The sequence below is a fragment of the Narcine bancroftii genome, chromosome 7, assembly GCF_036971445.1.
Source record: "Narcine bancroftii isolate sNarBan1 chromosome 7, sNarBan1.hap1, whole genome shotgun sequence".
NCBI classification, from domain to species: Eukaryota; Metazoa; Chordata; class Chondrichthyes; order Torpediniformes; family Narcinidae; genus Narcine; species Narcine bancroftii.
The window spans coordinates 206,109,949-206,135,312 of record NC_091475.1 but is presented as its reverse complement, the minus strand read 5'-3'; the positions used below and the strand labels follow the sequence as shown (position 1 = coordinate 206,135,312).

The following is a 25,364-nucleotide window of genomic DNA, read 5'->3' as shown; positions in this document are numbered from 1 at the left end:
ATACTGTCTCCACGAAGGCCTGGGCCTCCTTCTCGACAGAGGAGTGGTGAAGTTTAGGGCCTTGAAGGGTGCATGAGAAGAAGGCGACGGGTCTGCCCACTTGGTTGAGTGTGGGAGCCAGGGCAAAGTTCGATGCATCACTCTCAACTTGGAAAGGTGTGGACTCGTCTATGCCATGCATGGTTGTCTAGGCAAATGTCATCTTTGATGCAGTTGAATGCAGCTTGGGCCTCTGCCGGCAGGGGAAACGTGGTACCTTTAACCAATGGGCGAATCTTCTCCGCATAGTTGGGGACCCATTTAGCGTGATATGAGAAGAACTCTAGAATCTCTTCAGTGCTTTGAGGATATGTGGGAGGGGTAAACAAAATTCAGTTTGTTTGGTAAACTGAAGCCAAAAGATCTTTTAGAGAGAGCACAAAATTTGAACTGGTCTTCTTGTGTTGAACAATGGCTTTGTCCGGATCCTTCCGGCTGCCTTCAGAATATTCATCCCTTTTAAAACGTCCAACATTCTAAACTGCTTCCCAGACAATGACTCTGCTTGGGCCTCCTTCCACTCCACCGACACTCCAAGTCCAGAAATTTCTAGATCATTTTCTGCACATGCCCAGTCCATCTCCCACTCTCTCAGCAGTCCACCTTCACCTTGGCTCTTAAAGGCAAACTGTCATTTTCCAACACAAAACCACACAACACATATACCAATACAAAACTCAGAACTCTGTAACATCCTCAACCCCAAGATGGCAGCCCTCTCTGTTCTCTCATGGTGTTGTATGCCTGGGAAGATGGCGTTTGCTGCGCAGACCAAAATGGCAGCCCCCATGACTCGCATATGGCATTGTTGGTTTGCAGAGGAGATGGCTTTCTGGAGATGCGCTGTCTGGAGTGGCGACTGTCTGCAAGCAGCGCTGCTGGGTTTCGCAGATAGTTTGGACTGGCAAACCTTGGCATAATGTCCCTTTTTCTTGCACCTAGCACATACAGCAACCTTGGCAGGGCAATGTTTCCTTGGGTGCAATTGGTGAGGTCGCTCGCCATGGTGGCAGAGGTCAGGTCATTAGAGGAGTGGGTTGGTGTCAGCGACCAGTCACTCATGCCGCAGGATGGTTCTCCCATCCCAGGATAGTGGCACCCATGGCAGCCAAGTACTTATCCGAATTTTGGAAGGCCACTTTCAGTGTCTCTGTCAGCTCAATCACCCTCTGTAAATCAGGTACTTTTTGTTCCAGGAGTCTTTGTCTTATGTACTTGGAGTGGATACTGGCCACATAAGTGTCCCGGATGAGGTCCTTGGCATTCTGGGTGGCCGTCACTCTGCTAATAGGCCCCGGAGGGCCTGCAGGTACTCGCCGCTTGATTCCCCGGGTCACTGCTTTCTGTTGGGCAGGAGATACCTGGCAAAGACTTTATTTTCCTTCTTACGACACTGGAACTTCAGGATCTCCATAGCCGCCAGGTATGAGTTAGTGTCGCTAATCATCGGGAATACTTGGGGCCTGACTTGCAAGAAGAGTAATCTCAGTCGGTTAGCAACCATGTTGACAACGTCCGCAGCTGCCGCCAGGAAGTCTTCAAAACAACATAGCCAGAATTCAAATGCGTTTGGGGCCGGTGGCGATGGAGGGTTGATGTTGAGCTTCTCAGGTTTCAGGTACTGTTCTATGCTTCTTTTTGAAAAATTTAGTTAATAAAATTAATGCACCATCAAGAATCACAAAAGACAGGAGCTGTGAAACTATCAGTCTTTTATTAACTATAGACTGGAACAGCCATCAATCTCATTGGCTGATCGAGGCAGCGTGGAATAGGGAGCATGCAAGGGGTTATGGGTAAGATCGGACTCAGGAGGCATGCCAGCTGGCAGCAGCCAATCAGAGCATAACAGTGGTTTACCATAACCTCCATCACCTTGGTCTCAACCTCCTCTCTCTGTTACCTTCAGGCAGAAGGCACAGAAGCCTGAAAACCAACATCTCTGGGTTTAAGAACAGTTTCTTTCCAACAGCTATAGGCTTTTGACCCCCCTTGTTACACTAATCTTGGATTGCTGACTTGACAAAGGACTGTCTCATATACTGAAATATACAATCAGATGGCATTAACCAAATTCTCTGGTTTCTGTTAGGCTCCACCCCTGTCTGTCTTTCTCTTACCCTAGCTTTCTGTCTCCTTTCCTCAAGCAACCAACCCCCTTCCCCCTCCATTCAGAAAGTTATCACTTCCTAGCTTTTTCCTCTTCTGCCCTCCTGTCTATATTCACCTATGAACTTTTGCCTGTAGGCCTGTGCTCCTCCCACTGCCCCTTATTCAGATGCCTACCTACATTTTGCTCATAAGCTGACAAAGAGTTCAGAGTCAGAATGTTAGTTACATATCTTTACTACATAAAGAATGCTGTGTGACCTGCTGAGATTTCTCCAGCAGTTTTGTGCACTGAATTGCAATCACAGCATCTGCAGACTTGCAAGTTCAAGTTTATTAATCATCCATTGAGAAGCACCACTGAAATATTCTGCTTGAGAAAAATTGTCATTAGCCATCTCCTTTGGAGTTATGAAACCATGCACATAACAAATCAATTCGTTACGATTAAAACAGTGGTCTTCAAACTTTTTCTTTCCACTCACATACCACCTTAAGCAATCCCTTACTAATCACAGAGCACCTATGGCATAGAGATTTCCTAAAGTGGTATGTGAGTGGAAAGAAAAAGTTTGAAATTCACTGCCTTAAACCATTCTACTTTATTTTCAATCACGTTCTTTGAACGCATTGAACCATTGCTGCATCTGCAGGTTCTTCCCCTTCCGTGGAGCCGCCCAAAAGGCAAACAATAACATTATAGATAATAAGGTGTTGTTCCTCCAATCTGCAGGTGGTCAGGATGGGACAGTACACAAAGCCATGGCCAGACATGTGAGTGCGGGAGTGTGAAGCGGAATTGAAGTGGTTGGTCACTGGGAGGTTGCTGTGGTTGTGAATGGAGCGGGGAGCTGAGTTAGCTGAATATTTGCTCCCATCTTCATCAAAGGTTTTTGTGTTTCTTGCAAAAGCATTTACTTTTATAATTTTAAACTTACATATTTTTTACCTATTATTTCAGTCCTATCTATTTAAATTTTTAAATTGATTTACCGCAATTTATTTTGCCAGTTGCTTGAGGCTGCCAGTTGCTTGAATTCCAGATTCCAGGGGTTTTACTGTACATGGCAGTAGAAGACCTCATTTCCATGGTGGTGAGATTTTGTTATCACAAATTGTCCGACATCTGTGTATTTGGGCAGTGAGGGCTCATTACTGTGCTGTAGCTTTACATTTTAAATGTTATAATTTTATAAGGTCTAAATGTTAATCAATTAAACTGAGGAGATTTGGGACGTCGTTGTTGAATATCCTATTGCTCTGTGGGACATGTACTGACTGGCTTCATCAAAGGCTGGTTTAAGAATGCAAAAGGCTACAGGAAATGGCAAACCAAGCCAAGTCCATCATGGGCACCCATTTCCTGTCCATTGAAGAATTTATGCAAGTCCTCGAGAAGGTAGCCAACATCATGAAGGACTTCCATTACCCTGGTCACAACCTATTCTCGATGCTCCTTTCAGGCACAAGGTGCAGAAGCCCCACTCCAGCACCTCTAGGATCAAGAAGAGTTTTGCACCTCCAGTGCAACCCCCCCCCACTGCAAAGACTACCACGTTCTTGATCCTCCCCGTAATATCCTAACCATAAACTCTGGGACAATCAAAAGATTTGTCTGCATTATTGAATCATATTGTTTTCTTGCATTAATGGCAGCTGTGATTATTTATTTGCCCTTTAATATTTTCTTTCTTTTTTCTACCTTGGCATATTGTTATCACTTAATTTATACAAATGCAGTTATATGGTTGTGGCAGCCAAAAACTTTGAAACATCTGCACATTGTACTTATGTATATGACAAACTTTCATCAAGCAGAAAACTTCTCCCATTGCTCTCCCCATCTTAGCAATTATCAATATAATTCTGAAACCTGCAGCCATCTTCCTTGCCATCAATAACACTGCCAATTTCCACATCATGTTAACTTACCAATCAAATCTCTGCACCCATATCCAGGTTGTTTAGTGCATAATAATGCACAATAAGGATCTCAGCATGGATCCCTGACGACAGACTTCCAAGATATAGCCACGTCCATCAAAGGCATTGACCTCCATCCATTTTGTGAGATACTGCCTCTAAACCCTGATACTCCTGAATAGCAAAGCCTCATACATCAGGATGCTCTTTATTGACTCCACTTCAATATTCAACACCATCATCCCCTTAAAAGTGATCAGTAAACCCCAAATCCTGGGCCTCAACACCCCACTGTGTAACTGGATCTTGGATTTCCTCACCTTCAAACCCCAATCAGTGAGGATTGGTAAGAACATCTCCACAATATCCATCAGTACTGGAGTACCACAGGGCTGCTCTACTCGCCATACACTTATGACTGCGCGGCTCGGTACGACAACACCATCTCCAGTAGTGGGTTTCATAAAAAGGGTCAATGAGTCAGTATATAGGAGGGAGATGGAAAACTTGCCTGAGTGGTGTACCCACAACATCTCACACTCAATAGGCTCTTTCAAGCTGCTGTGTAAATTGGGATAAACTGGGCAATTTGCCCAGTTAGCACCCCATTCACGCGGCAGCTTGAAAGGGTCTGACCCAGTCTGCATGGCATTAATCCAACTGGGTCCCTGACATACCTCAGAGGTAGTCAGGGAACCCAGTTAAACTTAACTAGGTATCATCCACTGGTGACTTGAACAGAAAAAAGGCCAACCTGGTTACTCCTGTGACATCAGCACTTGCTGATGTGTCACAGGGAAACTCTTGGCTGAAGTGCCTGCCGTGATCGAGGGGAGAGAGGGGTAGCCACAATAGAGGGGAGGGAGGTCGCTGCCGCGGGGGGTGGGAAAGAGTGGGGGCCGCGAACTGCCGCTGCTGCTAACACCATTCCAGTTCGCAGTGACAGCTCAACGTGTGTAGCAGTGGGACATTGCTGGGGGAGGGGGACGTGATTGATGCGGTGGGTGTTGATTGACGGTGGGGGTGGTGACTGACGGTGGGGGTGGTGACTGACGGTGGGGGTAGAGACTGACGGTGGGGGTAGAGACTGACAGTGGGGGTGGTGACTGACGGTGGGGGTGGTGACTGACGGTGGGGGTAGAGACTGACGGTGGGGGTGGTGACTGACGGTGGGGGTGGTGACTGACGGTGGGGGTAGAGACTGACGGTGGGGGTAGAGACTGACGGTGGGGGTAGAGACTGACGGTGGGGGTAGAGACTGACGGTGGGGGTAGAGACTGACGGTGGGGGTAGAGACTGACAGTGGGGGTGGTGACTACTGGGGGAGGCGACTGACAGAGGTGGTGTCTGACGGCCGGTGGGGGGAGGAGGCAGGGGACCCTTGCCGATAGTTCCCGTGAGTGCGTGACGCGTCACTTACCACGTCATCTTGGAGGCAGGATCCCCTTAAATCGCCGGGTTGGCAATCCACCTGTAGTTTAAAAGGTGCTTCCAGCACCTTTGCCCCAGTAATCACACTTGGGTCCCAGGAGGGCTACCCAGGTGCTGCAGTTTAAAAGAGCCGAATGTCACCAAAACCAATGAGCTGATTGTAGGAAGGGAAAACCAGAGGAATATGATCCAGTGATGATTGAGGAAACAAGAGTTGGAGAGGATGAACAAATTTAAATACCTGGGAGTCACTGTCGCAGAGGACCTTTCCAAAATCCCACATATCAACGGCATCAGGAATTTAGCACGTCAGCGCTTCGACCTCCTCAGAAGTTTGCAGAGGTTCAATAAGACATCAGAACCCTTGGCAGGATTTTACTTATAAATGGCGACAGCTCCTTTAACAAGCCTTTTAAAGCCTGGACAGTGCTGCCAGCATTAGTACCCGGGGTAATGAACCCTTCCGAGTAGAGCTGCGTCTCCACTCTCCCAGGTCTGCACCAGTGGCAGCGCTGTCGTTACAGGAGCTCTGGCATTGCTGCCATTTTTTTTTGGTGCGACGTCTGATGATCCACTTCACCCACATTTATTAAAGCAGCAATTGGAATCAAATCAAAGACAGGAAGCCAAGAATAACACCCAACCTGTTGGCTTCATCTAAGTGTCTACATTCATGCCAATTTGCTAACTTCCTCCCAGTGGCAAAATGCTGATAAGTAGATAGGCTTATCTACTTATCCAAATTTATCTTCTTTTCCACAGCTGTTGGTGATTGACTCTATATTTTGTCTTTGAAGTGCAGTACAAACATTGTTGCAATGAAATATGCTACCAAATGCATACAAAAAATTGCAATTAATAAAAGTACTTGTGAAGTTTGGGGAATCAGAATTTACTGCCATGATCAAGAAATTTGGTGTTTTTGCAGTAACATCATATGCAAAAATTCATATACACCACCTTACAACAATAAATAAAAAAATAGTGAATGAAAAAGGAAGGCCGTGTCTTTGATCATTCAGGAATCTGACGGCAGCAGGGAAGAAGCTGTCCTTGTGCCCCTGAGTCCTTGTCTTCCGGCTCCTGTACCTTTTCCTTGATGGTAGCAGAGTGAAGAGGGCGTGGTCTGGGTGGTGGGGGTCTTTGTGGATAGAGGTTGCTTTTTTAAGGACACCGCTTCGTGTCGATGTCCTCGACGGAGTGAAGTCTGGTGCCTGTGATGCCACAGGCCAAGTTTACAACCCTCTGGAGTTTATTCTTGTCCTGAGAGTTGGCGCCTCTGTACCAGGCAGTGATGCAACCAGCCAGAATACTCTCCATGTAGACTTCAGTGACATACTGAATCTCCTCAAACACTTTACAAAGTATAGACCCTGGGGAGCCTTCTTCATGATTGCTTTAACATGGAGGCTCCGGGACAGATCCTCGGAGATGTTGACACCCAGGAATTTGAAGTTCTTGACCTTCTCCACTACTGAGCCCTTGATGAGGTCTGGGTTGTGTTCCCCTGACTTCCACTCAACGAGCTGATCTAACTCCCTCTTGTACGCTTCCTTATTGCCGTTTCTGCCGACAGTTATGGAGTCATCGGCAAATATGTAGATGGCATTGGAATTGTTCCTGGCCACACAGTCATGGGTGTATAATGAGTGGGCTAAGTACGCATCCTTGGGGTGCATCTATATTGATAATCAGTGAGGAAGAGACGCAGTTTTGAATTCGTATTGACTGTGATCTTCTGTTGAACGAGCCAAGGATCCAGTTGCAGAGGGAAGTGCGGAGGCCCAGAGTTTGCAGCTTCTTGATCAGGACAGAGGGAATAATGGTGTAGAAGGCTGAGCTGTGGTCAACGAACAGTAGTCATATGTGTATGTTGCTGTTTTCAAGGTGATCTAGAGCTGTGTAGGGAGCCAGCAATATTGCGTCTGCTGTGGAACGATTGTGACGATGGGCAAATTGCAGTGGGTACAAACCTTTGCAAAGGTACATGTTAATTTTGGCCATGACCAACCTCTCAAAGCAGTTCATCACTGTAGAAGTTGGTGCTACTGGACGGTAGTTGTTGAGGCAGCTCACACTACTCTTTTTGGGTACTGGGATGATTGATGCCCTTTTAAAACAAGTGGGAACCTCTTACTGCTACAATGAGAGGTTGAAAATGTCTGTGAACGCTCCTGATAGTTGGTTGGTGCAGATTTTCAGTACCTGCCAGTATGCCGTCACGGCCTGATGTCTTGTGTGGGTTCATCCTCTTGAATGATGTCGTCCTCAGAGACAGATATCACAGGGTCCTCAGCCTTTGCATGGATTCTAGTAGGCACTGTTTGATTCTCCTTCTCAAAGCTGGTACAGAAGGTGATGAACTCATCGGGCAATGAGGCATCACAGCCATCTATGGTGTTTGCCCTCACTTTGTACTCCTTGCCATATCTGGGTGTGTATCTGTCTCTATCTATAGCTTCCTCTGGAATTGTCACTTTGCTTCAGGGATGGCCTTCCGCAGGTCATACCTGGGCTTCTTGAAGATATCTGGATCCCCGGCCTTAAACACCCTTGATCTCATCCTCAGCAGGATGTAAATTAGCTGATTCATCCAAAGCTTCTGATTGGGTAACTCCTGGCACACACTCGTCCATGCAGGTCCTGAAGTCGGTGACACCAATTGCACATTCATTCAAGTCTATGGTTGAATATGTTCTAGTCCACCGATTCAAAGCAGTCCTGCAGACACTCCTCCGCCTCCTTCGACCATACTTTCGCCATCTTCACTACTGGTGCTGTGGTCCTCAGTCCTGGTTGAACACTGGGAGAAGAACTACAATGGGTGATCGGACTTGCTGACACAAGAGAGACTGCAGATGTGAGAATATGTGAAAATAAAACCACGTGCTGGAAGAAATCAGTGGGTTGAGAAGCATCAGAGAGAGAAAAAGAACAGAAGACGTTTTGGGACAGAACCCTCCCTCGATGTAATTTTTGTTCTGCTTCTGCCAACTTTCAAGGTTCTTCTGAAGATGTCACCATCTTCTGATTGGCAGTTCTATTGGGTGTCAACAGCCAACCTCTCCCATCACAAAGCTTCAGCTGCAGTACGTTTAATGATCCCAACAATTGGGAGGGACTATGGAACACCTTCAAATTTGTCTCACCACAAACATTTCATTACTTATTTTGCTGGCTCCACGACAGCATGATACTAACCAATGATTAAGCAACTGAACAAATCTCAATAAAGATCAAATGAGGCTTCATCATTGCCTGCATAAACAAAGAGAAGCTAGATTGACCCAGCAAGTCAGGCGACATCCACAGAGAGAAGGGGTCCAAAGTTTTGGGTGTGGACCCTTTATTGAGACTAAAGTGGGAAAGGGAGGCATAAAAAAAGCAAGGGAAGGGGCCAAAAGTGTTAGGACAAAAGAAGATAGGAGAGCTGGAGAGGAAGATGGAGAGGAGATGACTTGGGGTTGGGGGGGGGGAGAAACGGATACAGGTAAAGGAAAAGTGGAATGGAATCGGGGTGGAGCACATCAATGCCCCATGGTTTATCACCATGTAGCGTAGATAAAAGCTCAAATTCGACTGGAGGGAGAATTAACGCTTTTATTAGCTTGCAATACAGGTAGGGTTCATGAACAGGCTTCAGAGGGGTTCTGGGTTTAGGCGGGAAACGAGGGTTAAATATGGGCACCCGGGGGAGGAGCCGGGAGGCCGGACCTGTCGTTAGTACAGCACTTCTAGTGAATCCCAGTTCACGACACACCACAGCATTTCTTTTTCTTCTTTTCTTAAGTAGGAACAGGAGTAGGCCAAAAATGGCCCATTCAATATGATCATGGCTGATCTAATTTATGACCTCACTCCACCTACCTCCCTTCTCCCCATATCCCCTAATTCCTCTATCATGTAAAATGCATTGCACCTCACCTCCAACCTACCCGTGGTAGTAAAGCAAATTTTCAGCCCTAATGAGAAACTTTGATCTAGCATGAATACTCTCCAAAGCCAAGGTGAGAGCTTGGACCTGGGTTCTTTTAATTCTGAGGCCGATTTGAGTTCCCATTCTGACGCTGCTCTTGTACATCAGTGAATGACTTACTGTTAACTTCCAGTCTATCTGAAATAGCACCAAAAAGACCATCGTGTACAAGGACCCACGCATGCACACACACGTGAATACATGGGCTCAAACACGCACATGCACAAACACAGTACTTCATACCTGAGGGTGGTGTTTCCATAACATCCCAAGTCTCCAATACCAAGATCATCTGCCATAAAAAGGACATAGTTGGGCTTCAGGTTTGCCCTATGACCAAGATTCGTCTTTGCCAAATGGAGCACGAGGAACACCGCCAAGATATTCATGTTGCTAAAAACAAAATGTGATAAAAGTCAGCAAGATTACATGTTAGTTCTGCTCTATCTTACAACATACAATTTCTGCAGAGGTAAAACACTCCCCTGACAAAGTAGAAGGAACATACCATTTCCTATCAACTCATGCAACAGGGTTACATTTTTCTGCTTTACAAGAGGGACTGCAGAAGTAGGTTCACAGTAGTTTGAACCACCTTTTGGCACATTATACAGCCTGTTCCAACAGCACAAAAAGACCGTCCGCACGTCTGCAAGTCACTTTTTTTGCACTTGGGTTACACAAATATTTATCATCTGTCTTATACATTTATTGTCTCTTTTAAGTTTAATTAAATTACTATCATAATTTTTCTTTACAAGTACCTGTTCGAAGCATATTCATAGTGTATAATATGCATGACAATAAATATTTTGGGCTTGGGCTCACTTTGATGAAGGCCTCAAGCCCAAAATGTCAGTTCTGTATCTTTCCCTTCACTACATAAAGGACCCGGTTCATCCTGCTGAGCTTCTCCCGCATATTGTGTTTTTAAAATTTGCATCAAAATGGAAAAGGCTTCAAATTGTATGAAACTTTCTTTTCTTTTTTGCAAACTTCATTATATATTTAAGATACATACATAAAAAAACAACATTTAACCCCACTATACCCTCTCCCCCCACCCCCCCGCCCCCACCAACCCCAGCTAACCTCTCAAGGGGAACAAAAAAAAAACATATCAGTTAATTACATACACTGGATGATGTGCCAAACTAACAATTTCAGAGAATTAAGAAAATATATTTCCAAACCCATAAATTTCAAATAAGGCGACCACATCTTAACAAAGAAAGAGTAATTATTATACAAGTCATATGTTATCTATTCCAAATAAATACAGGATCTTAACTCATTATCCATATTCAATTCCACATTATCTTTCCATGTAATCGCAATACATTTCCGCCCTACCGCCAATACCAGACGAACGAATGTCATTTGAAACTTATCCAACCTTAAACCAGAAGTTAAAGATACACTACAACCCAACAAAATAATTAATGGATCCAATAGTAATTTAATCTTGAATAAATCTTCCAAAAGTTTTTAATTTTTATCCAAAATGAATGAACTTTGTCACAAGACCAAACTGCATGTAAAAATGTTCCAGTGTGAATTCCACATCTAAAACAGAAATTTGAATTACTGAAACCATATCTTTTAAACTTTTTCAGGAGTCAAATATAACTGATGTAAAAAATTATAATTGAAATATATCTTACATCAATCAATCTAGTCACACTCTCTTGACACATAACTTCCCATTCCTCCTGAGATATATCAAAAGATAAATCTTCCTCCCATTTAATTCTAGATTTATTTAAATCTGGTTTACTCATCTTACAACAAAGCATATATTTCTGAAATAAATCCCTTTTTTGATACATCCAAAATTAAAATCTCGAATTTAGTTAATTTAGGTGGCATAATTTCTCTTCCAAAATTATCTATCACTAATGTTCGCACCTGATAGTATACAAACAAAGAATTAGACGATATTCCGAACTTCTTCCTAAGTCTAGTAAAGGAAAGAAACTGTCCATCTTCAAAACATTCATTGACCACTTTAATACCCTTAGAATCCCACATCTTTAAATACTGATTATTCATTGAAATATGAATCACTTTATTATAATATAAGAGTTTGAGCCGTAATTTTACCTTAAGAACCTATAATATAACTTGTTTTAGTCCAAATCTCCAACGAATGCTTTAAAACAGGTACATTGCAACAAATGAGGACTCCACTTAAATATAAATTGATGAACATTAAGCTCAGAAATACAAGCCAATTCAACTTTAGCCCACCCAGGAGATTGAATATTCAATTTCATTAATTCTATCAAGAGTTATATACCTCTGAGAGGGTTCAGGATAATGGTTTTGTTGATTTTTTTAAAATCTGCTTTAGATTTGCCAGTTTTAAGGGATGAGGATGTGAGGGAATTGGAGGTTCAATTTACAGATCTTGAAATTAAGGAGGCTATACAGATTATGCCAAATGGGAAATCTCCTGGAGATGATGGATTTATTGCAGAGTTTTATAAGGAATTTTATGAAGTTTTGTCCCCTGAATTTATGGATATGTTTAAACAAGCAACAGATGAGGAATCATTATCAGATTCTTTCTCAAAAGCAATAATTACAGTAATTCCAAAGAAAGACAGAGATTCTTTATTGAATGTGGATTATAAAATAGTAGCCAAGGTATTAGCAAATAGAATTGCTAAATATTTATCAAAATTGGTACATTTTGACCAGATAAATTTTATTAAGAATAGATATGCTTTGGATAATATTCTTAGACTGATTACTTTGATAAATGCTTCAAGACATCAACCCAACCAACCAATGATAGTTGCACTTGATGCGAAAAAAGCTTTTGACTGAGTGGAATGGCATTTTTTAAAATTTAAAGTACTAGAAAAATTTAAGTTCGGGCCAGTTTTTACTGGCTGGGTTAAGGCACTATATAAAAATCCAGTTGCTAGGGTGGTGACAAATGGACAAACTTCTTCATTCAATTTATCTAGGTCAACACATCAGGGTTGCCCGTTGTCACCAGCCACATTTGCATTGGTCACAGAACCATTGGCTCAAGCTATTAGACAAAATGGTAATATTAAAAGAATAGAAATTGCTGAAGATGAGTATAAGATTAATTTATTTGCAGATAATGTGTTGACATATTTAACACATCTGAACAATCTTTGAGACATTTGCAAGATTGTTTAGAACAACATGAAGCAATGTCTGGGTATAAAGTTAATTGGAATAAAAGCGAAATTTTACCAATTTCAGATGAGGACTATACTAGTTTTTTGTAAGCAGATTACAAGATTGAGATGGTCTAATAAAATTAAATATTTAGGGGTAACTGTTGATGTAAATGATCAGTCTTTAAATAAATTAAACTATGTTCCTTTGCTAAGAAAAAATTAAAGTAGATTCTCTAGATTTCTCACAGTGCAACTGAAAAGAGGAAATTAAGTTAGCTCAATTATTTTTACATCTGCATGTTTTAAGATGACCTCTAAATACAAATAATTATAAAAGCATTCAAAACTACAACATATATACCAAAATAACTTTGTAAACTTCCCAATATTTATACTTATCAAGTTAGCCTGGATCCGAGGAGGAAAAAGATAGACTTTGATAGATTAGGAGAATGGACAAAGGAATGGGGAAATGGAATACAATGTTAGAAAGTGTATAGTCATGATTTTGGTGGACAAATAAAATTGGATGGAGAGAAAATTCAAAATTTGGAAGTGCAAAGGGTCTTGAAAGTCCTCTCCTAAATACCCTAAAGGTTAACCTCCAGGTTGAGTTGGTGGTGAAGATGGCAAATGGAATATTGACATTTACAGTATATCTAGAAGAATAGGCTATAAGAACAATGATGTGATGTTGAGACTATAAAGCACTGGTGAGGCTTCACTTGGAATACATGGTACAGTTTTGGGCTCCTTATTTAAGAAAGGATATGCTGGGATTGGTGAGGGTTCAGATAAGATTCACAAGAATGATTCCTGGAGTGAAGGGATTAGCATATGAGGAACATTTGATGGCTTTTGAACTGTACGCCTTGGAGTTCAAAAGAATGAGGGGGACATCATTCAAGCATTTTGAATGTTGAAAGGCCTGGACAGAGTAGATGTGGCAAAGTTGATTCCTACGGTGGAGTCTAAAACAAGAGGAACATCTTCAGAATTGAAGGGCTCCCACTTAAAACAGAGAATATTTTTTCACTAGAGAGTGGTGAATCTCTGGAAAATGCTACCACGGGCATCTGCGGAGGCCAGGTTGTTGGATCTATTCAAGGCAGAGATTGATAGGTTTCTGAATAGTCAGGATGTCAAAGGTTAGGGGAAAAGCCGGGGGGGGGGGAGGGGGGGGTAGGGCTGAGTGGGAGAATGGATCAGCTCATGATGGAATGGTGGAGCGGACTTGACAGGTTGAATGGCCCACTTCTACTCCTATATCTCATGGTCTTATGTAGAGAAATCTGGACAGGACGGCTTTGTAAGGTGAGCCTGGTGGGCAGCTCGCTTCCCACCAGCGAGCTGCCCACCAGGCTCACCTTACAAAGCCGTCCTGTCCAGAGAAAAAACAAGCCTTCCGTCGCGCATGCAGCCATCTTCAGCGCAAACTCCGGGAGATCCAAAATGAGTGGTGGACTAGCCTCGCCAAACGAACACAGCTCAGCGCGGACATTGGCGACTTCAGGGGTTTCTACGAGGCTCTAAAGGCTGTGTACGGCCCCTCACCCCAAGTCCAAAGCCCGCTGCGCAGCTCAGACGGCAAAGTCCTCCTCAGCGACAAGATCTCCATCCTCAACCGATGGTCAGAACACTTCCAATCTCTTTTCAGTACCAACCGCTCAGTCCAAGATTCCGCCCTGCTCCAGCTCCCTCAACAGCCCCTAAGGCTAGAGCTGGATGAGGTTCCCACCCTGGATGAGACATATAAGGCAATCGAACAACTGAAAAGTGGCAAAGCAGCAGGTATGGATGGAATCCCCCCAGAAGTCTGGAAGGCTGGCGGCAAAACTCTGCATGCCAAACTGCATGAGTTTTTCAAGCTTTGTTGGGACCAAGGTAAACTGCCTCAGGATCTTCGTGATGCCACCATCATCACCCTGTACAAAAACAAAGGCGAGAAATCAGACTGCTCAAACTACAGGGGAATCACGTTGCTCTCCATTGCAGGCAAAATCTTCGCTAGGATTCTACTAAATAGAATAATACCTAGTGTCGCCGAGAATATTCTCCCAGAATCACAGTGCGGCTTTCGCGCAAACAGAGGAACCACTGACATGGTCTTTGCCCTCAGACAGCTCCAAGAAAAGTGCAGAGAACAAAACAAAGGACTCTACATCACCTTTGTTGACCTCACCAAAGCCTTCGACACCGTAAGCAGGAAAGGGCTTTGGCAAATACTAGAGCGCATCGGATGTCCCCCAAAGTTCCTCAACATGATTATCCAACTGCACGAAAACCAACAAGGTCGGGTCAGATACAGCAATGAGCTCTCTGAACCCTTCTCCATTAACAATGGCGTGAAGCAAGGCTGTGTTCTCGCACCAACCCTCTTTTCAATCTTCTTCAGCATGATGCTGAACCAAGCCATGAAAGACCCCAACAATGAAGACGCTGTTTACATCCGGTACCGCACTAATGGCAGTCTCTTCAATCTGAGGCGCCTGCAAGCTCACACCAAGACACAAGAGAAACTTGTCCGTGAACTACTCTTTGCAGATGATGCCGCTTTAGTTGCCCATTCAGAGCCAGCTCTTCAGCGCTTGACGTCCTGCTTTGCGGAAACTGCCAAAATGTTTGGCCTGGAAGTCAGCCTGAAGAAAACTGAGGTCCTCCATCAGCCAGCTCCCCACCATGACTACCAGCCCCCCCACATCTCCATCGGGCACACAAAACTCAAAACGGTCAACCAGTTTACCTATCTCGGCTGCACCATTTCATCAGATGCAAGGATCGACAATGAGATAGACAACAGACTCGCCAAGGCAAATAGCGCCTTTGGAAGACTACACAAAAGAGTCTGGAAAAACAACCAACTGAAAAACCTCACAAAGATAAGCGTATACAGAGCCGTTGTCATACCCACACTCCTGTTCGGCTCCGAATCATGGGTCCTCTACCGGCACCACCTACGGCTCCTAGAACGCTTCCACCAGCGTTGTCTCCGCTCCATCCTCAACATCCATTGGAGCGCTCACACCCCTAACGTCGAGGTACTCGAGATGGCAGAGGTCGACAGCATCGAGTCCACGCTGCTGAAGATCCAGCTGCGCTGGATGGGTCACGTCTCCAGAATGGAGGACCATCGCCTTCCCAAGATCGTATTATATGGCGAGCTCTCCACTGGCCACCGTGACAGAGGTGCACCAAAGAAAAGGTACAAGGACTGCCTAAAGAAATCTCTTGGTGCCTGCCACATTGACCACCGCCAGTGGGCTGATAACGCCTCAAACCGTGCATCTTGGCGCCTCACAGTTTGGCGGGCAGCAGCCTCCTTTGAAGAAGACCGCAGAGCCCACCTCACTGACAAAAGGCAAAGGAGGAAAAACCCAACACCCAACCCCAACCAACCAATTTTCCCTTGCAACCGCTGCAATCGTGTCTGCCTGTCCCGCATCGGACTGGTCAGCCACAAACGAGCCTGCAGCTGACGTGGACTTTTTACCCCCTCCATAAATCTTCGTCCGCGAAGCCAAGCCAAAGATGTAGAGAAATATAAAAATCTAAGTTTTATGACAGGGTTTTATGAATCAAACAACATATAATGTTAGACATGTAGAGAGGGGGAAAAAAATCAACTCAGTACCAATTACATTGGTGATGAATCTCTAATTACCAACTGTTGCCACTATTAGGTCTTCATGCATTTTCAATCAAGTTTATTGTCATCTGACTGCACAAGTACAACCTGACGAAACAGTGTTTGCCCTCAGTGCAAAATATGCAGACATACAACCTCACATAACATACATTCAAATAATCATATGCAAAACAAGTATTCATATATACAAATAAATACCTGGAAAAAAGACCCGATCAGTCAACCTCAACCACCACCCTCCTCTGCCTGGCAGAACTTGTCCTTACCCTCAATAACTTCAACTCATCCCACTTCCTCCAAATTAAAGCAGTAACGTTAGGTACCTGCATAGGTCACAGCTATGCCTGTCTGTTTGTAGGCTGTGTGGAGCAATCCATGCTGCAAGCCTACAAAGTCAAGACCACACCCCCCCCCCCCCAACTCTTCCTCTGGTATATAGATCACTATCTGTGATAGTCGCGCTCCTGTCGAGGTACAAAAAGTACAACCAAGACACACAGTACAATTCAGACTTTATTCAAATAATGCTAGCGGGAATGAGCAGTCGTTAGTGTTGGGTAGACAAGGTCACGTCATTAAGACTGTTTGGTCTCATTCAAAGAACAGTCACAGGGTACAATATTTAATGCATTTTCCTGCATACAAATTGGATATAATTTCTTTGAACATATTGTTTCAACTTATGTTTTACATTTTGGATATCCTCTTCCTAAAGATAGAGAAATGATTTGTTGTCAGTCATTTATTCTCCCGTACAAGTCGTAATTAAGAGACATCCTTCTTGTATACAAAAATCAACAGAATCTGTAAGGGTTGCTCTCAGAACACACTAATATCCTTTCTCTGCCTGCCTGATTTCTGGTTCCAATTAACACATGAAAATGGATAGATTCACTCTAATCTTAAATTATTAAAGTTAACAATGGTGGCCAAATCTTCTGAGCTGAAACAATATCAACGAGGGACTGAGTGGCGCCGTCAGTACTGCTGGACGTTTATTGCAGTCTTTGACAATTTGGGCAGGTAAGCTATTATGTTAAAGAGATCAGGCAGGCATCAGGATATCTGGAGTTCTGTAGAAGAGGTGAGAATTGATTCCTGTCTGGGAGGTTTGTTAACTTTAAACTTATACCCTGTTCTCTGGAAGCTTCTTGACTGAGTAAAACTTATGCTGGTTTTCTTATAAATGATTTTTGTAGCTATCTTAAAAACATGACTTTCTACATTCCCTATGAAGACAACCTTCTATATTTCTAAACAGGGCTGCCTCATGTCAACTTGGAAGTCCTCTCCTAAATACCCTAAAGTTTAACTTCCACCTTGACCTCAAACTCACCTGGACCATCTCTGATAACACTCTCCCCTTCCTGGATCTCTCTGTCTCCATCTCGGGAGACCAGCTTTCCATCCACATATACTCTAAACCCTCCAACTCCCACAACCAGCTTGACTACACTTCCACACACCCTGCCGACTGCAAGCATTCCATGCCCTTCTCTCAATTTCTCCATCTCCACTGCATCTGTTCCCAAGATGAGATCTTCCAGTCCAGAGTTTCTGAAATGTCTGCCTTCTTCCACAAATGTGACTTCCCCTCCACCACTATCAACTCAGCCCTTACCTACATCTCCATTTCCCACTCATCTGCCCTGGACCCTTCTGCTCCCTGATGCAACCAACATAGAATCCCCCTCATCCTCACCTACCACCCTCTGCATCCAACACATAATCCACCAAAATTTCTGGCACTTACTACAGGATCCCACCACCAGACACATTTTTCCCACTCCTCCTCTCTTGGCCTTTTGCAGGGACCGCTCCCTGTGCGATTCCTTCAACCACTCATCCATCCCCACCCATCGCACCCCTGCACCTTCTCTTGTGCCCGGAGGAAATGCAACACTTGCACCAATGCCTCCTCCCTCACCATAGTCTGGAGCCCCAAACAAGCCTTCCATGTTCAGCAACACTTCATCTGTACATCCAGTCAACTGATTTACTGCACCCGGAGCATCCTTTATGGTATTCTTTACGTCGGAGAGACCGGTCGCAGTCTGGGAGATGGCTTTGTTCAGCACCTCCTCTCTGTTCACAACCACAGTGATCTCCCAGTGGCCAACAAACCAATTCTGAGTCACACTCCCACACTTACTGTCCATGGCCTTTTATGTACTGTCACACTTTGACCACCTGCAGATTGGAGGGACAACACCTTATTTTCCATCTGGGAACCCTCCAGCCAGATCACAAGATAAAGGAACAGAAGCAGGCCACTTGGCCCATCGGGTCTATTCCGTGACTATGCACTAAGCTAAACTAAACTCACCCCTAGTTCCAATTTCCAGCCTTTTCCCCTTATCCCTTGATTCCCTTCCTAATGAGATACTTATCCATTTCCTGTTTAAATACTCCAAGTAATCTGGCCTCCACTGCTTTGTGTGGCAATGAGTTCCACAAATCCATGACCCTCTGACTAAGGAAGTTCATCCTCCTTCTGTTTTAATTGGGCAACTTCTAATTTTAAGACTATGACCCCTTGTCCTCGACTCGCCCATCAAGGGAAACATCTTATCCACATTCACTCTGTCAAAACCTTTCAATATTCAAAATGTCTCTATGAGATCGCCCCTCACTCTCCTATTCTCTAACGAGTACAACCCAGGAGCTGTCAAATGCTCCCCATAAGCCAGCTCCTGCATTCCAGGAATCATCTGAGTAAACCTTCTCTGCTCCCTCTCCAACAACATCACATCATTTTTAAGATAGGAGGCCCAAAACTTTACACAGTACTCCAAACGGGGTCTCACCTGTACCCCATCGAGCCTTATTAACACCTCTCTACTCTTATACACTATACCTCTTGAAATGAATGCTAGCATAGCACTCACCTTCTTCACTACCAACCCCACCTGGGCATTAACTTTTAGATGACTCTACACAAGGATGCCCAGGTCTCTTTGCACCTCCGAGGATTGAATTTTCTCCCCATCCAGATAGTTCTCTGCCTGATTATTTCCATGGCCAAAATGTAGAACTGAACACTTCTCAACATTGTACATTATCTGCCATATATGTGCCCAGTCTCCCAATCTGTCTATACCCCTCTGCAATTTTACAGTTTGTTCAACAGTTCCTGCTCCGCCACCTATCTTGGTGTCTGTATTGGAGGATTTAAACCATGTTTTTTGCTCCTGCAAGGCTGAGAATCAGTAACCTGCTTGAGACTCAGCAGACACAAGCTAAATTCCACCTTGGGGCTCAGAGATACAGTTATCTGACAAAAAGACATCTGTGTACCAAGAACATTTAATCTTCCTGCTTGTTTTGGTCACAGTCTTTCAGGCAGAGACCTAACCTTGATGCAAAATAAACCATTGTATTCAAAGTGATAAGCTAGAATGGATAATATAAGCCGTGGTCCCACTGCTGAAGTTTTCAGACTCTCTGAGAGGTGGCAACAACTCAGAGCAAGGAGAACTTCTAGAGTCCAGCCAACGTCCCGGTCGGGGGAGGTGGAGAAGCTGCTACCGGCGCCCCGACAACCTACTACAAGTGTGCCGTCGTTGCCTCGCCTCGGCAGTTGGGACCAGTCCAGGCGTTGATAAGTATAATTGGGAAGGGCTTGGATATTGTAGTTTGATATCAGCTTTAGAATTTGTAATAAAGATTTGTATAAACTGAAATGCTCTCGGCGTGTGTGTCTATTTTCTTTCGGTAGCTCAAACACTGTGACCAATCTAAAACGAACAAAGTGAGAGGTACAAGTTGACCCAGGACAGTATCATCCCCAAATTTGGCCTCAAAACCATTCATTCTACAATTCAAATCATTAATATAAATTGTAAACAGCAGTGGCCCCAAGATCAACCCCTGCAGAACACCACTTGTTACCGGCAGCCATTCCGAACAGGATAACTTTATTTCAACCCTTCACATTTCTGCCTATCAGCCAATTTTCTATCCAATCTAATAGCATCTCTGTAATTCTATGGGCCTTCATTTTATTTATCAGCCTAACATGTGGCACCTTATCGAAAGCCTTTTGAAAAATCCAAGTATATAATATCCACAGCCTCCCCTTTGTCTATCCAACTGAGATTTCTTCAAAAAACTCTAATAGATTAGTCAAACATGATCTACCCTTTAAAAAACCCTGCTGACTAGAACCTCTCCTGTCAAGCATTTCCAAATATTTCATAACTTCATCTTTGAGGATTAACTCTAATATCTTCCCCACCACTGACATCAGACTTACAGGTCTAGAGTTCCCTTTCTTCTGCTTTCTTGTACAGCGGAACCACATTCACAACCTTCCAATATCCCGGAACCACGCCAGAGACTATTGATTTCTGGAAAACTACCTCTAATGGATCTATAATCACCCAAGTCACCTCTTTCAAAACCCAAGGGTGTACCTCGTCCAGGCTGGGAGATTTATCTGCCTTTAATCCGTTCAATTTACCTAGCACAATTTCTCTAGTAATCTTAACTATATCCAACTCTACTCCCTGAAGTTTCTGTCTGTCAGGGATATTACTAATGTCTTCCACAGTGAATAGAGACGTAAAATATTGATTTAATTCTTCTGCCATCTCTTTATAACCCATTATAATTTCCCCAGCATCATTTTCTATTGGTCCTTTGTCCACACATATTCTTTTATTCTTTATATATTAAAAAAATTAGTATCATTTTTATATTATTTTCTAATCTCCTTTCATAACTCATCTTTTCTTTCCTTACAGATTTATTTCTTTCTGTAAGTTTTTAAAGGAATCCCAGTCCTCTGATTTCCCACTAGTTTTAGCTTCCATATATGCCCTCCCCTTTGCTTTTATCTTGGCCTTAACTTCTTTTGTTAGCCACATTGGTACCATAGAAATATAGTAACATAGAAGATAGGAGCAGAAGTAGGTCATCTTTCCTTTGACGACTTTCCTTTTTTTAGGAATATATCTATCCTTCATGCCTTTTATCATTTGCAAATCCTGCTCTGTTCCTCAGACTAGTTTGCTTTTCCAGTAAACTTGGGCCAGTTCTTTCCTCATTCCACTACAATTTTCTTTATTCCACTGAAAAATTGATACATCCGATAACGTTTTTTTCCTTTTCAAATTTAAAATTGAATTCGATCACGTTGTGGTCACTGCTTCCTTGAGGTTCTAAGACCCTTTACTCCCTAATGACCTCAGGTTCATTGCACATGACCCAATCGAGAACTGCAGATCCCCTGGTGGGCTTCTCAACAAGCTGTTCAAAAAATCCTTCTCTTAGGTTTTTGACAAACTCACTCTCCTGTGATCCAGTAAATTCCTGTCCTTCCAAATTTCCTGCCACATTAAAATCTCCCATAATTAATTTAATATTATCTTTGCGACATGCACATTGTTTTTCTATCTGTATCTCATAGTCCTCTTCCTGGCTGCTGTTTGGGGGGCCTGTATACAACTCTTAATATAATCTTTTTACCCTTGGCATTTTTAATTCAACCCATACTGATTCTATCACTTTAGACCCCTTCTGATTTAATGTCATTACTGATCATCACCACCTCTACCCTCCTGCCTATCTTTCCTATAGACTGTGTATTCTCAGATATTGAGTTCCCAATCGCACGCCTCATTGAGCCGCATTTCAGTAATGGCCACAATGTCATACCTTTTTAGTTGAATCTGAGCAACCAGTTCATTCACTTTGTTTCTGAAGCTACGTGCATTTAAGTTTAGTGCCCGTAAGCCCGTTATCGATGATGCATGAGCTGTATTCCTGTTGAATAGCTCTATCTCCTGTCTGCTCACTTGTCTTACTTTTATGTCGTTTTTGACCACTTCTCTACTATTAATTCCTTCCTCTGATGTAACTCCCTGACTCCTATTTTCTTTGCTCTCATTATGATTTCCCTCCCCCTGCAAAGTTAGTTTAAACCCTCCCCAACAGGTCGAGCAAGCCCTCCTTCCAGGATATTGGTCCCTTTTCAATTTGGGTGCAGTCCAAACTTTTTATAGACTGAAGCCTTTAACCACGCATTCATCTGCCATAACTTCCCATTTATACCGTCTAGCCCGTGGCACAGGCAGTAATCCGGAGATTACCACCCTCGAGGTCCTGTCTTTTAACTTTCTACCTAACTCCCTATTCTCCCTCAAGGACCTCGTCTCTGCCTCTATCCCAATACAGTCCCAGATTTCCCACATCTCACTGATGGAACAATCCACAGCCCTAGCTGACTCCATTAACTTGTAGAATACCCTTGACTAAACTTACCTCCTCCCCTTACCTTGGTTGCAGCAGGTGCCCTCCTCAGCCTCTGCTCGCTGAAGCCTCTTGACCCCTACACGTTCGCTTGGCCACTCACTCGCAGGGCCGCTCCTTTGCCTCACCCTCAACCAATTAACTTTGTCACTCTCACTTTGCTCCTCCTCCTCTGAACACTGCCGAGCTCTGGTCTCGCTGCTCAAACCCACAAGGCGTGAACATTGACTTTACTGCTTTCCACTAAAGCTGCTCACCTTTTAGTTCTCCTCCCCCATTTCCTATCCTTCACCTTCAGCCCTAGCTTCTAACCCTCCCCCTCAGTGTTGCCATTCCCTACCTCTCTTCTCCATCTAGCAATTACTGCCATACCCCCCTCTTCCCCCACTCATTTGCATTTTCTCATACTTTGATGAAGGGCTCAAGCCCAAAACGTCAGTTATGTATCTCTCTCTTCCTTTGTTACATTAAGGACACTGTTTGACTTGCTGAGTCTCTCCAGCGTTGTGTGTTTTTACAAATATATTGTTTTGTTAATGTGAGAGTCTGAGATGGCTAGTGTGAGCAGTTCTTTTGGTCATTCAGCCTTGGTATAAGTCAGACTGATAATGTTATTTATAAATCAGATAAAAAGTAATCCAAGTCGCTGTTCTGCGCAGAGCTCCAACAGGAGGCGCCCATTGTCGTTGCACTTGCCGACGCCATGCTTGCCCAGGATTCCTGGCCAGGTTTCTGAGTCTTTGCCGACACGAGCGTTGAAGTCGCCCAGGATGACAACCTTGTCGGCTGTAGGGGTACGTTGGATGAGGTTGCGCAGGTCGGTGTAGAACTTGTTCTTTTCTGCTGGTTCCGCCTGGAGGGTTGGAGCATAGACACTGATGAGGGTGATGTGACGCTTGTTTTTAAGTGGGAGTCGCATGGACATGATTCGGTCCGAGAGGCCTGTCGGAAGGTTTTCGAGTTTGGAGGCAATGAAGCTCTTGACCATGAAGCCTACACCAGATAGGCGTCGTTCATCCGAAGGCTTGCCAGACCAGTAGAGTGTGTAGCCCGCGCCGCGTTCTTGGAGGCTGCCTACATCTGCCAGGCGGACTTCACTGAGAGCGGCTATGTCGATGTCAAGTCTGAGGAGTACATGTGCAATGAGGGCAGACCGACGTTCAGGTCGGTGGCTGTCAGCCTTGTCTAGCATGGTTCTGATGTTCCAGCATGCTAGCTTGAGTTTGTGAGCATCTTTTGAGGGGAGGACGTGGAGGGGGAGGACGTGGAGGGGGAGGACGTGGAGGGGGAGGACGTGGAGGGGGAGGACGTGGAGGGGGAGGACGTGGAGGGGGAGGACGTGGAGGGGGAGGACGTGGAGGGGGAGGACGTGGAGGGGGAGGACGTGGAGGGGGAGGACGTGGAGGGGGAGGACGTGGAGGGGGAGGACGTGGAGGGGGAGGACGTGGAGGGGGAGGACGTGGAGGGGGAGGACGTGGAGGGGGAGGACGTGGAGGGGGAGGACGTGGAGGGGGAGGACGTGGAGGGGGAGGACGTGGAGGGGGAGGACGTGGAGGGGGAGGACGTGGAGGGGGAGGACGTGGAGGGGGAGGACGTGGAGGGGGAGGACGTGGAGGGGGAGGACGTGGAGGGGGAGGACGTGGAGGGGGAGGACGTGGAGGGGGAGGACGTGGAGGGGGAGGACGTGGAGGGGGAGGACGTGGAGGGGGAGGACGTGGACCTGTCCTCGGGCCTGCGCAAAGGAGCTTTTAGGTGGAGTGCAGTGCGCGCAGTACTGGCCCCACCCTTTACACGCATGGTTCGTGTGCCGTGGCCAAGCAAGCTGGGACGTGGCAGCGAGGACCGTGGGTCGTAGGTTTTATATCGGAGTGGCCTTCTCCTATGCAGGTTTCTTACCCGGGCTGGAGGGGCCTGCCTCCCCTCCTAGGTCAGTCCCTACTGCCCGGACCGGGGCCGAGGCCGCCGCAGTTCACCCTGTGCCTGGATTGGGGCCACCGCCTCCCACTCTCTGCCCGGATCGGGGCCTTCGCCTGCCCCACTCGACCGAGGCCAGGGCCGCCGTCTCCCCCTTGCTCCTGCCCGGATCGGGGCCGCCGCCGTCTACCCTTCGCCCGGACCGGGGCCGGGGCCGCTGCTGCTCTCCCTGTGCCCGGACTGGGGCCGCCGCCTCCCACTCCCTGTCCGGACCGGGGCCTCCGCCTGCCTCACTCGACCGAGGCCGCCGTCTCCCCTTTGCTCCTGCCCGTATCGGGGCCGCCGCCGTCTACTCTTCGCCCGGACCGGGGCCGGGGCCGCTGCTGCTCTCCCTGTGCCTGGACTGGGGCCGCCGCCTCCCACTCCCTGCCCGGACCGGGGCCTCCGCCTGCTTCACACGACCGAGGCCGGGGCCGCTGTCTCCCCCTTGCTCCTGCCCGTATCGGGGACTTGTCATTACAAACACCCTTTTTCAGCAGAGGGACAGCCTTAAGACCACCTGGATGCATCCCCGATCCAAACACTGGCACCTCCTGGACTACATCCTGGTGCGAGAAAGTGACAAACGAGATGTGCTCCACACCAGGGTCATGCCTAGCGCAGAATGCAACACTGACCACCGGCTGGTTCGCTGCAAGCTCAACCTTCACTTCAAGCCAAAGCCCAGGAACAATAAAGCCCCCAGAAATAGGTTCAATGTTGGAAACCTGCAGTCAGAAGAAGCGAGAGGAAACTTCCAGGCAAACCTCAAAGCAAAGCTCGACGATGCAACCCGCCTCACGGACCCATCCCCTGAAGCCCTCTGGGATCAGTTGAAGACTACCATACTGCAATCCACTGAAGAGGTACTGGG

The 25,364-nt window shown here is 45.4% G+C and overlaps 1 protein-coding gene across 8 annotated transcripts in view; it reads right to left on the bottom strand.

Moving 5' to 3' along the window:
• The window catches only part of sts (steroid sulfatase (microsomal), isozyme S), a 164,002-nt gene that overhangs the window by 130,427 nt on the left and 8,211 nt on the right, over positions 1 to 25,364 (bottom strand). For 5 of the 8 annotated variants that reach the window (XM_069892066.1, XM_069892068.1, XM_069892067.1 and 2 more), the window contains one exon: positions 9,722 to 9,871. In XM_069892066.1, coding sequence (XP_069748167.1) covers positions 9,722 to 9,867 — 146 coding nt within the window. In that variant the 5' untranslated portion in view covers positions 9,868 to 9,871. Of the gene's footprint in view, positions 1 to 9,721; positions 9,872 to 22,549; positions 22,851 to 24,433; positions 24,521 to 25,364 lie in introns of those variants that run through there. The other 3 variants (XM_069892065.1, XM_069892064.1, XM_069892061.1) reach the window with 3 other exon arrangements.